The 15,745-nt window shown below is 58.7% G+C and overlaps 3 protein-coding genes across 3 annotated transcripts; all 3 read right to left on the bottom strand.

Annotated features, from left to right (window-relative positions):
• Positions 1-1,959: 1,959 nt before the first annotated feature.
• On the bottom strand, positions 1,960-2,991 carry LINJ.12.0620 (cytochrome c oxidase subunit IV; the record flags this gene model as incomplete). Its single annotated transcript, XM_003392258.1, has 1 exon — positions 1,960-2,991. One exon carries the CDS (start codon positions 2,989-2,991, stop codon positions 1,960-1,962), a length of 1,032 nt encoding a protein of 343 aa, XP_003392306.1.
• Positions 2,992-7,543: 4,552 nt separating this feature from the next.
• Positions 7,544-10,429, bottom strand: LINJ.12.0610 (serine/threonine protein phosphatase-like protein; the record flags this gene model as incomplete). Its single annotated transcript, XM_003392257.1, has 1 exon — positions 7,544-10,429. One exon carries the CDS (start codon positions 10,427-10,429, stop codon positions 7,544-7,546), a length of 2,886 nt encoding a protein of 961 aa, XP_003392305.1.
• A 1,928-nt stretch (positions 10,430-12,357) lies between these two features.
• Positions 12,358-14,211, bottom strand: LINJ.12.0600 (conserved hypothetical protein; the record flags this gene model as incomplete). The annotated part of the gene is made up of 1 exon (XM_003392256.1): positions 12,358-14,211. One exon carries the CDS (start codon positions 14,209-14,211, stop codon positions 12,358-12,360), a length of 1,854 nt encoding a protein of 617 aa, XP_003392304.1.
• Positions 14,212-15,745: the final 1,534 nt, after the last annotated feature.

Raw genomic sequence — 15,745 nt, 5'->3', positions numbered from 1 at the left:
AAAGACAGAGACATCGATGGAGGATGAAGAGGAGTCAGAGAGGAGAGACAGGCTTGGGCGTCAAAACATAGGATACGCGAAGACGTACAGCTATATATGTGCGCCTCATCCTACACGCTCGCGCCCTTGACGCCAGCAAGTACCAATTGAAACCGAGGCACGCCAGAGAGCCTGTGCGTGAGATGGGCAGAAAAGAGAGTAGGAGAGGGTGGGGAAGGCGAGTCACCGCATAAGTGCAGGGTGAACGCCGCCCTCATGTGCACCAGCAAGTTCCCGTGAGTTCGCCATCTTGCCAGCGGCAAACACACGGCGCATGTGGACGATATGTTCCCCGAGCCCCTCTCTCTTGCCCTCCTGTCTCGCTAACGACCACCGCACACACATACATGTATCGCATCGCATCTGCGTGTGCAACATGTGCGCTGCCCTTTTGAAAATGCTCGGCTCTTATTGTTACGCTCGAAATGCCATGCGAGAAAGAGCACCGAGCAAACAAACACGGAACAGGAAGAGAACCGGGAAGGAAGGAAGCAAGGAGGAGGATCGGAGGGAGGAACACTGCTTAATGTCGAAGAGACGCATCGCTCTCCTGTGCCGCCGCCGCCGCCCTCCCCCCGCTCTCCCCTCTCCCCTCCGCTCTTCGCTGCATGCATGCGCACGCACTGACAACGGGGCCACGAAGAGGAGAGACAAAAACCACAACGACGACGACGCTGATGAGATGATGATTGTGAAGACAATGATCATCGTCGTCGTCGCACGGTGACGACTGGGGGGGAGCAAAAGGAAAACGAAGACGGAAAGACAAAAAAGCGAGCCCACACAGCCGCGGAACGCACGATAGCGCCAGCCGACAGTACAACGCAGAGAAGAGGAGGAACAAGGTCGAGGCAAGATGCAATATCGCGAGATGACGGAACGGCGCTATGCTCCCGGACGCAAACGCACGCGAGGGCATCTTCTCAAACGAAAAAAAAAGAGTCAGAAGCATGAGAAGAGCGCCCAGGTACGGACGCAAAGGGAGGGAGCGCCCCGACTTTGCAGACAGCGCATACTACCTCCCTCCGCCCCCTCCCTCCCTCCCTCTCTCTCTCTCGTTAATGGGTCTTCTCGTAAAAAAAAAACTTTTCGTTCCCTGTTCGGCTTCCTTCACCACACTACTAGATCAGTACAGGAGAGAGAGAGCTGGAGAGAGTTTGGAAGAGAAGGCGTGACACGCACGCAGGCACGCTAATACACACACACACGCACATACATACATACATATACACATACACATATATATGTATCTAGACGTATGCATATGCACATACAGGGGCTCACAGACATCGTTAGAGTGGACCCTCTTTTTGTACGAATGCGCACGTGTGCGCCGTGCGTACCCGTTGAGTATATACCCAACCCCCTCTCCTCACTTTCTCTCGCTCTACCGCACACACGAGCACAACTTCGCCGTCTCTATCGCTCTCTCCATCGTACTACTAACTACTTCAGTGTTTTAATTTTTTTTGTTGGCGCCGCCTTTCTCTGCGACGCCTGCGCGTGTGCGTGGACTGGTTTTGAGGATGGACCCTATATGCGGCCCCCCTTCGCTTCCCTCGCCCCATCCTGTCTCTCTCACGCGCCGGCGCACACACGCGCACGCCTATTCGATCCACACACACACACGCGCGTATATGCCGCTGAGACACGTACGCAGAGGCGCGTAGCGCTACTCAACACAAATACACGAGCGAGAGGGAGAGCTTCAGATGCACATGCCGCCCCTTGGACACTTGCAGGGCTCTCGTGCACTCAAGACCGAAGAACAGAGGCACGGGGCAAACTGCGCAGCGACGTCGTCCACATCACCGTCGCGACGAGAGAGAGGGGGGGACACAAAGAACTGGCCGTACATGCGGCCTGCAACGGCTCTTTGCGCAGAGAGAGTCGCATCCTGTCTGCGGGAGCATTTCCCTCTTACAATCTGCTCTCGTTCTTGGTGGCCAGCTTGCGCCACTCGCGCATCTGCCTCACCAGCGCCTGGTGCTCCGCGTTTTTCGTGATCTCAGCAGCGCGGGCGTAGATCTCGATGATGCGGTCGTCGCCGTTGTACTCGTGCACCTGGCGCGACCAGTCCTCCAGCTGCTGTAGGTCTTTGCAGGACTTGATGGCCTCCATCGTGATGGTGCGGGTCGGATCGACGTCGTCCATGAGCTCCGCCACGGTCTCCTTGAGGTCGTTCTCGTAGCCGCACTCCTTCGCTTCCGCGGTGTACTCTTTTTGCACGCTCTCCACGATCTCGAGCATCTCCTTGCGGGCGGTTGCGTCATTGGCGGCTACGGTCTGGAAGTCATCGAAGTACACAATGTGGTACTTCTCTGGCAGCCACGCCGTCAGGCGAGCACCAATCTCTGCACGGTCGGCTGGGTGTAGCTCCGTGTTAAGGTTCCAGCGCGTCTTCTCACGCAGCGAGTTCGGCGAGCCGCCGGGCAGGATATCGAGGCGGTTGTCCTCAGCCAACTCGTTCGCGCGGATGCACTTGACGTACTTCATCTCCGCCTGCACATGCTCCTCATCGAAGATGCGGGCAATGAGCGTGTTCTCAACCTTCTCGGCGTCAGGGCCGGTGCCGGCCTTCTTGTCCCTGAGCAGCTGCTGCGCCCTGGCGACGGTGTTGGCCTGCTTCTCGAGGCGGTACTTGATCTCATTGCCGAACTCCTTGCGGTTGAGATTGGTGTTTAGGCGATCCGCGTCGAAGAGTAGGCACTCGTAGCTGGAGGCGAAGTCGATGTGAGGCAGCACACTCTTGGCGAAGCTTGTCTCCTCCTCTGTCTTCGCGTGCGTCTTCATCCAGCTTGGCGGCTCGCCGTTGAACTTATAGTTGTGCGTGTCCAGCTCCAGAGCGTGGCCGTACCAGCGGTCGTGGTCGTAGCGGCGCTGCATTGACAGCGAAGAAGACGTCGCCATGGCGGCGCCAACCGCCGCAGATACGGAGCGACGCGTGAACATGGCTGCTGCTGCTGCTGCTGCTGTTAGCTGATTGCGTTTTCGATTGGGCGAAGGGGGAGACGAAGGAAGCGAAGCAAAAAAAAAAGGAGGCGCTTCCTCACGACAGAGACACAGAGAGAGAGAGAGAGCGTGAGCGATCAGCGGACGAGGGCGTGTGTGTGTGTGTGTGTGTGTTTTGGGGGCTCCTACTGCGGCAATGAGGCAGGAGTGCATATGCATGTGTATACATACACGTGTGTGTTTGTGTGTGTGTGTGAGGCATTCAATGGCCGTGGACGCGGTTTTGGCGCACAACGAGGGGATGCGCACACAAGCACGCCGACGAGCGCGACGGGCGTCAGGTGCCCAGACAAAAGAGTAGGGAGAGAGACAAGTGGGAAAGGCTTGGGGAGCATGCGATGCAGCAACAGAGAGCAGAGAGAAGTAGGTCGATATATGCATGGATTTGTGTGCTGGCCGCCAAGGGCAGCGGTGGCCACGCCCATTCCTAGGAGTACACACGCACGTAGAGGTGTCAGCTGAGGCGGCCAGAGCGCACCCATCGAAATAGCAGTGGTAGATAGGGGCGAAAGGAAAGCCGCCGCAGTGGCGGGAGAATCAGCGTCACACAGCGCGCGAGCGCAGCTTCGCGCAAGAGGCAGCACCCTCTATGATAACCGCCTCTCTGTAAAGCAGCTAAGGACGGCCCCATTCACTGGGCGGAGTGCTGCAGAGGGAGAGGGAGTATGAGCAGGTGACACGCAGGAGCTCTCATGCGCCTTCACGCACACACGCGCGCAGGCGCGCACCAGCAGAAGAGAGAAAAGCCGCAAAGAAAACCCTGTGTAAGTGCATGTGGCAACTTCGAAGAGAAGACGTGTGTGACGAGCACGGGTGAGAAACAAGAGGAAGCGCCCTTGTGAGGTACACCTTAGGGACGAGGCGAACACACGCGCGTCACAGCCGGTGTGCACACGCGGGGGGGGGGAGAGAGACGCGGCGATCGTGCGCTTCGTTCTCGAGAGGAAGTGCTGCAGCGATGTGTTCTGCTCCTTCGGTTGTGCCGTTCTCTTTGTTGCCGCCGCCGCCACAGCACGACGAATCGCATGCGGCGCACACGACAACCGCCGGCCACAAGACAGGCCCGCACGTCGAAGCGTTTCCTCCGGCAGCGCACGGCGCAGAGAGAGAGAGGCCGAGTGAGAAGCCGGGCAAAATATAAAGAGGGAACACGTGCAACTACAGAACAGAGAACACACGACAACGGGCAGCGGCCCGAAAGGCCCTGTAAAAGGCGCGAGAGAAAAAAAAGAAAGAGCCCGGCTAGAGATCAGCACCCAGACGACCTTCCCATGCTCGCGCAGGCCTATCCAGGCAGCGTAAAGGCAGCAGCCATAATCAAAGAAGAGGCAGGCAAACACCCTGAAAGGCGTCGTTTGTGTGTGTGTGTGTGTGGGGGGGGGGGGTGTTTAGCGGTGCATGGCCCAGCACCGGTCTAGAATCCATGCAGCGGCTCTTCCTCCATAGAGGCGCTTGAAGCCGCCCGCCCCGCGGCCAGCGCTGAAGGGAAAAAAGACTATCGAGGGAGGGTTGTCACCGCCCAGGCCGCGTTGCGGCCATCGCGGGTGGCCTTCGCCGCCGCCGCCGCGGCCCTCAAGGCGCCATCCTGCGCCCCCCCTGTCCCCGCTAGGCTTTGACAGTGTGCGCTCCACCCCCGCACCGTCGCCGCTAGCAGCCCCGCAGCCACTCCGTGCCGTGACCCTCTCCTGCGCTCCCCCATTCGCTTGGCACCGTCCCCCATGCAGTTAGCCCTCCGTGTGAAGCATCCGGCCTTTGCACCGAGGTGCCGCGGCAGATCGACGCGCAGAGTGCGCCGCGCAGGAACAGGAGGCTGCTGTTGCCGCTAGCGTTGTCCTCCATTGCGGTGTACCCGGTTCCGCTCGGACTGCCGTTGTTGCTGTGTCTTCGCGGTGGACCTCTGTGGCGGCACAAGCGCTTGGCGACCCCATTCATGTTCGTCTTGATCTGAGCCATTTCTTGGCCGATGACAACTGTGTCTGCTCCCGCAGAGGGCGGTGAACCCGCGCCCCGAGCATGGGTGGTGTGCCCCTAGTGCGAAAGAGCTGTGATGTTTGACACGTAAACATCTCTCCTTGCGAGCCGTGGCCGCCGGTCATGTTTGGTGCCGCCGCCTCGTGGTGTTGGGTAGCGCAACTGATCAAGTACCCCTCTCGGGAAAAGCAGATATTCCCGTCGTACGATGCTTGCACGGTACTTTGCCGGGCACTCGCCGTACAGGCGTCGCACGAAGGCGGAGTTGTGGCTGACGGGCTGCTCAGCGGCTGGAGCACTGCCTGTCACCCGCAGCAAGTTTCATCGCGGACTACTCGGCATCGTCCGTGAAGATGGTGCACGCCGCCGCCAGCCTGTCGACTGGGGGTGAGCTTGTGGAACTTCGCATGCGAAATGAAACCTTTTCGGAGCTGCGCTATCTTTTTTGCTTTTCCTGTTGGCTAAAGAGCCGCTTCCTCGATCGTTTCGCCTGATGCGCTATGGCTTACGGAGAGGGCATCCTGGTGTCTGTCTCAGACGGCACAGAGTCGCGCATTCCCTAGTCGCTGTGGGTTCCTGCAGCCCTTTTTCGCCCTCGCTTCAGAAATCTTCTGTTCTGCGCTTGTGGAAACCCGAGTGCACCTTCTCGTGCGAAGTCTTCTTGCCAATCCCACTCTTTGGGTTGCTGCAGGGTATGAATGCGCGTCATGACGGATTCCTCTGTCCCGACTCCACGTCGTTTAAACGGCACGCCTAAACGCTGGTCTGAAGCAACTCATTGAACAAGGAATGATGTACATGCATGTTTGCAAGCTGTTGGCAGGGGCAACAGGGCTGCACCACTTCGCCGCACCCTTATCGCCTGCGCAGAGAGATACAGAAAGGGGAAGGTGGAAAGGGGAAAATCCCAAGTCCCATTCCATTGAAGTTATACGGCTCCGTGCACGCAAGGTCCTACCTCGGCTCTCGGCACGGCACTGCCGTCCTCCTTTGCGTGAGCATCATCCTCTGTGGCTCGGCTTTGCCCGCTCCTCGCTGGCAAACGTTCTACAAGCCTTGTGGCACGCTCGAACACAGCACGGTAGCGTTTTGCCGAGAAGGAGCCAAGCCGCACACACGCACACACACACACAGACACACAGACCCCCCCCAGCAGCCCGCACGCCCGACGCTCCCGCCCTTTCCACTGTTGGCTCTCACGCAACATCGGCATACAAGTCACAGGGCTTGAGAAAGAAAAATAAAGAGTCAGCATCAGCAGGTGAGCAAGGAAAGCGGAAAGACGGATATGTCATGCGCGGGAGGGGGCGGCTTGTATCTGTCGATGCTTCCGTGAGTGCAGATGCCTCTTCCTTGTAGGTGTGTGTGTGTGTCTGTGTGTCAGGAAAAAACAAGACAGAGACGCCGAGAGAAGCACAAAGACTGGCAAACGCAGTGCCGGGAGAAAACATACACACGTGCATGCATGCATATACATACATATATAGGTATATATTTCATACACACACACACACATATATATATATATATGTGTAGGCCTACCTATAAGCACAGAGACGCAAAGAAGGCGCGAGAGAACGTCGACGACTGCCTCACAGGCGCACATCGCCGTCTTCGCTGACACTCGTCACACAAACACAGAACAGCACAACAAAACGAAATTCCATAACGAGTTCTCACGCACGCGCAGAGCGCGTGAAACTGCACACACATACACACGCACGCACAGAGAGAGAGAGAAACGAAGGCTGGGGAGGGGGGCCAGAACGGAACGGAGAGAACGCAAAACACGCGAACAAGGAAACGGCGCGGCCGAGCAGCGCACATGAAGCGTGGAAGGCCGATACTAACGCGATGGAACGAGACAAGCCCAGCAAAGCATGTAAAACGAAAAAAAAGAGCGAGAGGGAGAGAAATGCGGCAGAATCACGCGCAACATGCCGAGCACCGGACGAGCCATCACCTCTCTCCTCCACATCACCACCCTCGGCTTCCGCATCACAGCTCCAAAGGCACGGTCTGCCGCCTCCACACCATACTCATAGCGCGAAAGGGGGGGAACAAAAAAAAACGAGGCGCCAGCACGCTAGAGAACAGAGCAGCAAGTCCAAGAAACCGTCAGCACCGCTACGGAGCGTCGATGGGGCCACACAGAGACACCGGCATACTCACACACACACACACACACACACACACACGAGCGTGCAAAGAAACATGACAGGAAGGAAGAAAGGGAGGGGAAGAGTCGGTGGGGGGAGAGCTGAAAACAAAAAAAAAGTACTGCGCCAAAATACCAAGAGACGTAAGCAAGCACCTATAAATATCTCTATATTTATATGTGTGCGTATGTATAGGTATACCAGGACAAGGTGAGGTCGGCAGTATAAAAAAAAGGGGAGTCAAGGCCACGTACCATCGTCACCACGCGCAAAGGCATCTGTTCACCCCCCACACACACACATACGCTCACGAACTGACAAGTGTGCCACATCTCCATCGCCAGAATCGTCACTACTTAGGTTTAGCGGCCAGTGCCGGAGCCAGAAAAGCTCGTATTTCGAAAAGAAATGGGGGCCAGTCCTAACTCGTTCAAGTCGGAGAGCGAGTAGGACGACTTCATCCCGGCGACGGTTCGACGATCGAAGACGTACACACACAGCAGGAACATGTCGAAAGTCATCTCCTCCCCCTCTGGCACGCGCTGCTTCATAAAGTCAAAGATAGCCTCCCTCTGTGGCTGTGTTAGCTGCTTGCGCATGCAACGGCCCAGCTGCGCCATGCCGGCCATGAAGCGCTCTCTTGACAGCGCCTTGTCCCGCGAAGTTACACGGAACAGCGAGGGAAGCTGGCTGCGGCCCTGGATCACGATATTCTGCAGCTGCTCCATGGCATCGATGTCCCAGCGGAGCGGGTCGGGCTTGTCGTTGGCGATCTGCTGTACCTTCTTCAAGAATTCTGGTCCGCTGATATGACCGTTGCCCTTCTCGTCGAACGACTCGAACAACTGGAAGAGTTGGCAGTCGCTCGTCGTGTAGTCGATGGCGCGCATGACAGAGCAGAACTCGTTGTAGTTCACCACCTCCTTGTTGAAGGCGGCAGAAACGAGCTGCGAGCGGTGATTCATGCGCTGCTGCTGCAGCACTCGCGCGCACACGGACTGCCGCCACTCCTCACCCCACAGATCTTGCAGCACGTTGTGGAAGCGGTTCAGGAACGGGGCGTACCAGATGCGCGAGTGATCGTCCACCTCGACGAGGTAGCCACGCAGGAAGTACCATGGCAGGTCGAGGTTTAGTACGTTGCGCATCGACTCCACCCACTCGATCATCCACAGTGACCCCTTGTTCGTGCGGTCGAGCTTCGAGAAGTAGGCTAGAAGGCGGTGGCGGCGCTGGTAGATGCGCTCGCGCAGCTCACGCAGAATGTTGTCTTTCGTGCGACGGTGCAGCAGAACTCGGCTCATAAAGTTACTCTTGTTCACCCCAAAGCCGACGCTTCCGATGGTAGCGGTGAAGGAGCTGATCCTGGCGATGTTCGGCGCCGTCAGCGCGAAAGAGTCGGTGAGACTCACCACCTGTGAGTCGTCGTACTCGTCCTCGAACATCTGGTACGTGTGGTAAGACGGCTCCAGGTTGTCGCCGATGAAGGTGCAGATGGCGCCGTAGTTCGAGTTCGGTCCGTCGTAGTTGCTAGCCGAGAAGATCGTCAGTAGCTTGTGGTTATGGTGCTCCTCGTACCCGCTCAGGCAATCCTCGTGCGAACGTACGATGAGCTCCAGCTTGTTGTTCTCCAAGAACTCCATCGTCACGTCGGAGCCGAATTCGACGCCCGCGCCACGCTGACTCTCTCGCCAGCCCTTTATGTCCTCTACCGGGTCGGACCACAGCATGTCCTGGAAGATCTCGTCCTCCTCGGGCTGCGAGTAGTTGGGGATCGGAATCTGCCGGAAGCGCTGGATACGCGAGATATCGTTGATGCTAACCCCGCGTCGCCGAGGCGGACCGCCGTGAACGACGAAGATCTTGCCACCGATGAGCGTGGCGAGCGGCAAGGCGCAGAAGCAGCGCTGGATAAGCCGGAACACGTTACGGTCATACTTGGTGCTCACCTCAACATCGAAGCCATACTCGTCGTTCATGTAGTCGCACTCGTGGTTGCCGCGGTTGAGCGTGACGTACTTGGGGCACGCCAGCATCAGGGAGAAGAGGATGAGAATGATCTCCACACCGCACGCGCCGCGGTCGACGTAGTCGCCGTTGAAGACGTAATAATTACTCTCGCTCGGCATACCGCTCTCCTTGAGGATATGCAGGAGGTCGGCAATCTGGCCGTGCAAGTCACCCACAACGACTACCTTGCAGCCCTGAATCACGCGGCCGTTGCTGACGCGGGCCCCGACGGCCGGCGACACGCGCACGACATTCGGCATGGTGTTGAGGTGGTTCATCGCGTCGGTGAAGACGCGCCAGGCGGCCGGGTACGGCAGAAGCACGCGGTTCTTGATGTCCTTGATCATCTGCTCGACGTGGTGAAGGGTGATAGGGGCGTTGGTGTTCACCGGGAAGTAGTGCGAGGACGTCGCTGGGGCCACCACTGGTGCCTGAATCACTGATCGCGACCGCTTCGGTGCCATGACGTGTTGCTCGTTGACCTTGTCGTGAGCCTTGAAAATGGCGAAACCCTCTTTTTTGAGGTCCATCTCCTTGTACACGCTGCGGAAGATCGTCTCCTCGATCATGCCTTTGCACTTGATCCAGCGCCACAGAAGCTGCATCCGCGCCACGCTATACTCGAGCTTCGCCCTCGGGTCCTTCTCTTTTCTGGGCGGCAAGAAGCGGCGCTGCAGAACCTCCGTCGCGAAAGGACCGTTGATGAACTTCACCTTGGCCAGGATTGTCTTGGGGCACCACTTGTGGATGCGGGTGATGCATAGCTCCCCGCATTGCGGGCACGGCTTTGGCTGGCAGCTATCCCGGTGCGCCAGCATCTCCATGGCCAGGATCTCGGCACCGCACTTGGGGCAAATCGCCTTCTGCCGCCTCCCGCAGTCCTCCAGATGCTTCTGCAGGTCACCTTGCCGCACAATCTGGCGGCACCAAGAGTTCCAGCACGTCACCTCACGCTCGTCGCACATGACAGTGTGGGCGTTGTAGTCCTTGTCCGGGACCTTGCGGTGGCAAAAGTGGCACGTCGGCCAGCGGCTCTGATCCGCCATAGTGCCACCGGCGCCAGCCATGCTGCCGCCGTTGTGGGCACCACTGGCGCCCGATTTGCCTTTGACTTCTGTACTACCATTACTATAAGTGCGTCGCCCACCTTTCTCCTTCTCGGCGCAGTTGCGGCTGCCCCTGCTGCTCGCGGACGCGGTGTTGGACGCCACGCTCTCCTTGGATGAGTCGCACCCCATCGCGGATGTGTGAGGTTCGCCTCGACAAGCAAGAGACCGGCCACCGCAACTGGGGCAAATACAATATCGTCAATCCGTGATACAAGTTCTGAGTGTCGAATGTCTGCCAGGTGGCGGCGTCTTGCAGATCGCTCGACCCTCCTTTCCTCCGCGTACTTGGATCTGACTTTCGGTTTGCTTTCCGTTCGCTTTTTGTTGCTGTTGCGTGCGTGTGTGTGTGCACACAAATTCGCAGCCGCAGCCACGTGTGGGTCACAGCGAAAAAGAAAGGAAGCCGCAGCAAGCGCGCCAGAGCTGCTGCAGGTGCACTAGAGCGTAAGATTCCTCAAACCAAAGCCGCCACTGCTGTGTTAGTGAATGGTGGTAGCGATGATGGGTGTCGTGCGCACGCACACACCCCACGACGCACACAAAGAAGGATGGGTGGCCGTATCGCTGCTGTGCAGTTCGGCTTGTCAAGGGGGCTCGATCGATCTGAGCCGACCGCGCATGTAAAACGACAAGCGAGTGCGGATGCGGCAACTCGCACGCGCACGAAAGAAAAAAAAAAGAATCGCAGTCAACGAAAGAAAAAGAGGGTCAGCAAGCTCGACGTTTGGGAAGATGGAGAGCTGAGAGGTGCGGAGTGCCAGCGTGTGTGGGGTTGTGGGCCGACGGGGGAGGTGGGGGAGCGGAGGCCGAGAGACACCACCAACAGGCCTTGGTGTGTCTCCTTTTCCGTTTCGTTACGCCTGCAGCGAAGACCGGGCGGGAAAAGGGGGTGCGAAGGCGAAACACAAGAAGCAAGGCTGCACCTGCGCCAATGGAAGGTTGCGTGTTTCTTTTCTTTTAGGGAGGGAGAGGAGGGAGGGGGGCGCGTGCGTACATGAGTATGCATATGTCTATATGCGTATACGTGCCCAGGGCGGGTAGTCGCAGTGATCGCCGTGGCGGCGGCAAGCGAAGTTGTGCCACGAGAGAGGAGGGAGGGGGCGTGCGTGTTGCCAAAACAAGAGACAAGGGCACATGCAGCCATTCAGCAACGTGAGGGGGAAAGAAAGAGATAAAGCGAGGGCCGTGCAAGGGAAGACAAGGAGATGTCGAACGCGCAAGAAAGGCGCAAGTCGTATCAATCAAAACGGGGAGGGTGGGCGCGGGCATGTGCTGCAGCACATACGCTGCCGTGATGAGACAACAACGATAGGTGCAGTGCGCGCGCTCAGAAACACGAGGCACACAAGCGCAGAGGGGTGCGAGAGCGGTATTTCAGTCCCACAACGGCACGCATTGCACCCCTCTGCGCCCCGAGCTCGGGATCGTCGTTTGCGCAGGTGCCTTCGGCACCTGTTGCTGCTACTCCCGGCAAACGCGTGCGTGTCTGTGAAGTTCACGGAGGGTTGAGAGGTGTGCAGCGTGAAGAGGGCGCACCCTGAGCGGGAGGGGGTTTCGAAGAAGGGAGCGCTGCCCTTGAGCGGACACATCCTTAGAGGCTGCGCGCGAAAAAGGATTCAGAGAGACGCGCCCCTCTTCTCTCTTTGGCGCATACGAATGCGCGAGTGGCTGTTGGCTGACGCTACCTGTCCGTGGCCTCCGTCTGTCCCACCTGCATGCGCGGAGATACACCCACAACTGCAGGCACGCAAGCAGCTCACCCGCCACCAACGGCACCAACAGCGCCACCACCACCACCAACATCCTCTCCACTATACATATATATATACATGTTACATTCGTCATCCAGCCACCTTTGCGGTTCGCTTGGCTCACTGGCATCAACATCGGCAGCACCGCCGTGTGCTTGTCTGCAAGCAGGAATGGAGGAAGCGAGACGAGAGGAAGAGAAGGAGAGACACTTCGCATGGACACCCGCATCCGCATCCGTCATTGAGTTCAAAAAGCAGCACGCACACACGCATACACGCACGCACACTCAGGCTCTTTACCTCTCATCAATCCACGAGCAGCTTTACACGGCGCTCTTTGCGGCTCGGCTTTGCAGCACCGGCAGCGGGGTCGGCAGCGCCGATGAATGCGGCGGACGAGGACGCCGTGCCTTCCGCCGAGGTAGACGAAGTGCGGAACCCGATACCGTGGCGCAGTCCACTGCCCCCGCCTCCGCCTGATCCGCCAGCGTTGCTGGCGGGGGATCGCGAAGCCACAGAGAACACCGGGGAGGCCGACTCGCTCAGAGCAGAAGCGTTCGGTGACGGAATGCAGGCGGCAGCAGTGCGCGCACTGCTGCCGCCGTTGCTGCCGGCTAGCGCGCTGCTGCGCGGCAGCGCGGTTCGGTCGTACGAATGAAGTGCCCCGTCGCTGGCTGCACCATGGTCGCACTGTTGCCGTGCGCTCACGTGCTTCACCAGGATGCTCGGTGCCGAACTGACAGTCGGCATCGCCGAAGGAAAGCCACTGCTGTGCGTGCTCGCCAGTCCTCTCACGGCGCCATCTGCGCTCAGGCCAGGAATCGGGATGGATGAGGCCTTCATGCGAAGCGCAGCCATGCCTCCGTTGGCACCGGCAGGTACAGTGGCAGAAAGCGACCCAGAGAACGATGGAGACGCATACGTGCCGTTCGGGTTGAATCCTGCTGCCGCCCGTCCAACTGGTCGAGGGCCGCTCAGCGAGGCAAGTCCCCTATCACCTGCTCCTCGCCCGGCTAGCGTCGAGAGAGCGGCAGGTGCAGCGCTCAGAGTACTGTCCGGGGCACCCCCGTCGCCGTTAACATTGCTCGTGCTGCTGGCATGGGCATGGTTGGCACCTCCGTTAGCTTGCGTCGGCCAGTGCTCGCTCTCTGCGCGAACTCGCGCCATCAGCGCCTGCCGACTCGCCCCACTGAGCCCGAACGGGTCCGCCTCACTCTCGTGGTCGCTTCTATCCTTAATATCGGCGTTGTCCAGCCCAAGATGGACCGTTCCACCAGAAACGATCTTCGCAGAACGGCGAGAGACGCCATCGCCGGAAGTGCTGAGGTCGGCATCTGCTCGAGCGGCATTGCCTGGTGGCTGCCAATGCGCGCCCACCGCTACAGCGGCCGCATTCACACCACTTCCGGACTCCGCCGACAGCCGGCGCTTGCCCGATGGGGCCCACTGTGGCCTTCTCGACGCGTGGGAGTAGCCGGCGACGAGCGCAGCTCCTTCTTTGCCCTCACTATCATCGCTCTGCTCGCTTTCACTCTCCGCCTCATCATCGTTGCTGCCAGCGTCGTCACGGGAGCGCTGCTTCAAACTGCGCCTCCTCTTGTCCTTGTACTTACGCTTCCTCCTCTCTTTGTGTCCCTCCTTGCGCTGCTGATAGGCCTCTTCCGCGGCAAGCAGCTCTTCGTACTCGCGCTGCTTCTGCTCGCATGAGGTTTTTGCCGCCCGCTGTGCATCTGCTGCCTCGCGCAATGCACGCAGCTCCACATCACTAGGGTCTTCCTCCTGGATACGCTGCTGCTCGCCGCCCCTCTTCCCGTTCAGGCTCCGGTAGCTGTTCTTTGTCAGCCGATAGGAACACAGCTCCTCCATGAAGGTCGGAGCCTGCGGTTTCGCCGAGGAGGAGGAAGCGGTGGGCTGCAGCCGTGATGGCCGCCCGTCGACAGGAATGTTCAGCAGCTGACGCATGAGAGCGCGAGATGAGATGGTGCGCTCATCGCGCGGGTTCTCCGCATCAAAGGTACGCAGCGTCTCGCGTAGGCCGCGCCGATGCATGTACTCCCGCAAGAGCGCCTGCGCCAAGAGCTCCACCTGCTCATGTCTGGAAAGTGACTCGACGAGTCGGGCCGTCTTTTCCTTCTCGGAGGCACCCGGTGGCTGCGTCATTGTGGGCGAGCAGCACGAACAGAAATGGAGAACGGCACACGCCTCTCCGCTACGCCAGGGTGTTTCTGTGTCTGTGTCTGTGTCTGTGTCTGTGTCTGCGTGTGTTTGTATTGGATTCGCGCTACATAAGCGTCGTGCAAACAGCTCCTTTTCTCACCTCTCTGTCGTGTGGAGAAGCAGAGCGTCAGCGAGCGCGTGCACGAAGCCACCAGCTGCAGCGAGAGAGGGGGAGAGACAACGCGTCTTCCTCTTTTTTACGCACACATGCACACACACACAGGGGGTGTGTGGAGCCACACAAAAATAAAAAGCTTTATATATATATATATATGTGTGTGTGTGTGTATGTGCGGAGAGGACTTAAGATGCGACGTCGGGTGTTGCGTTCGATGCTCTGCTGATACTGCCTTAGCGTTCACCGTCTCTTCCTCGCTTTTCTTCGTTGCTCTTCCTGTCCGTTTCGGCGTGTCGGCGACGTCCTTGGCCGGACACATCCATCTGCACCGCAGGCGCCATCAGCATCGATGAAAAAGCAATCATCACGCACACACATGCACACAGACATACAGCCGCGCACAGAGAAAACCAGCAAAAGACGGCGACACAAAGAGGAAAGCCGAGAGAGATGCGAAGACGGAGGAAAAGGTGTAGTCGGCACGTGGCTGCAGCCCTTCTCGTCCGCACCGCATCCAAAGACGCACGCCTAACGCACAGGGCACGCGCACTCTGCTATGAAGGTGCGGCTGCCACGCTTTTGCCGGGTAAGGACAGAAGTAGCGACAACGAGGAGAGGCATCTCTTGGGAAGAAGGTGGGGGCGGAGAAGCAGAGCCCTCGCACCCAGTCCCATGGACTCCTCATGTGCAAACGCACACACACACACACCGAAGAGGGGTCAGACGACGGGTGTGGTCGTACGCAAAGCAGCGACATTCAAATGAGGAAGCAGGACGGCGACTCCGCACTGTCCGCCGCCCCCTCCCAGCCGTGGGGCACAGCTTCTACGCTGTGGAACTACGGCTGTGAAAATTCCTTTTTTTCCGCCAGCGCGTCGTTCCTGTCACGGACACGAGTGCCCGCTCACGCGCACGCGTGTGCAGCACGGGGTAAAGGGATGCCGCGCTTTTTTCTGCTTTTGCTGCTTGAAGTGAGCCTACCACTAACATGATGCCAAGACAACCCTTACATACGAAGAAGAACTGCACGCCTACACAGGGAGGAAGAGGCAGGGTAGACCTCCCCCCTCCCCTCTCTCGAACCCGACTCTGCCCCCTCGTGCACACGATAGAGACATTCAGTGCACCTTGCCCTCACACATTGCACGAATAGCGATTGAGTGGAGGCGTGCAGGAGAGAAGGAGACGCACGCGCGCACAAAACATGTGGAACCGAACGACAGGCGACCAGCGAAGACACGAGCGTGTGCAAAACCGCCGCGGCACTCGCAAATTGGAAAGAAGAAAGAGAGAGAGAGAGCACGCGCATCCACCCAACCCCCACCATCACCAGCGAGGGGAAAGAAAGCGCGCGATCTC

The sequence above is a fragment of the Leishmania infantum genome, chromosome 12, assembly GCF_000002875.2.
Source record: "Leishmania infantum JPCM5 genome chromosome 12".
In the NCBI taxonomy this organism is placed as follows: Eukaryota; Euglenozoa; class Kinetoplastea; order Trypanosomatida; family Trypanosomatidae; genus Leishmania; species Leishmania infantum.
Note: the sequence above shows the minus strand (reverse complement) of the source record. Positions and strands in the feature narration are given on the sequence as shown.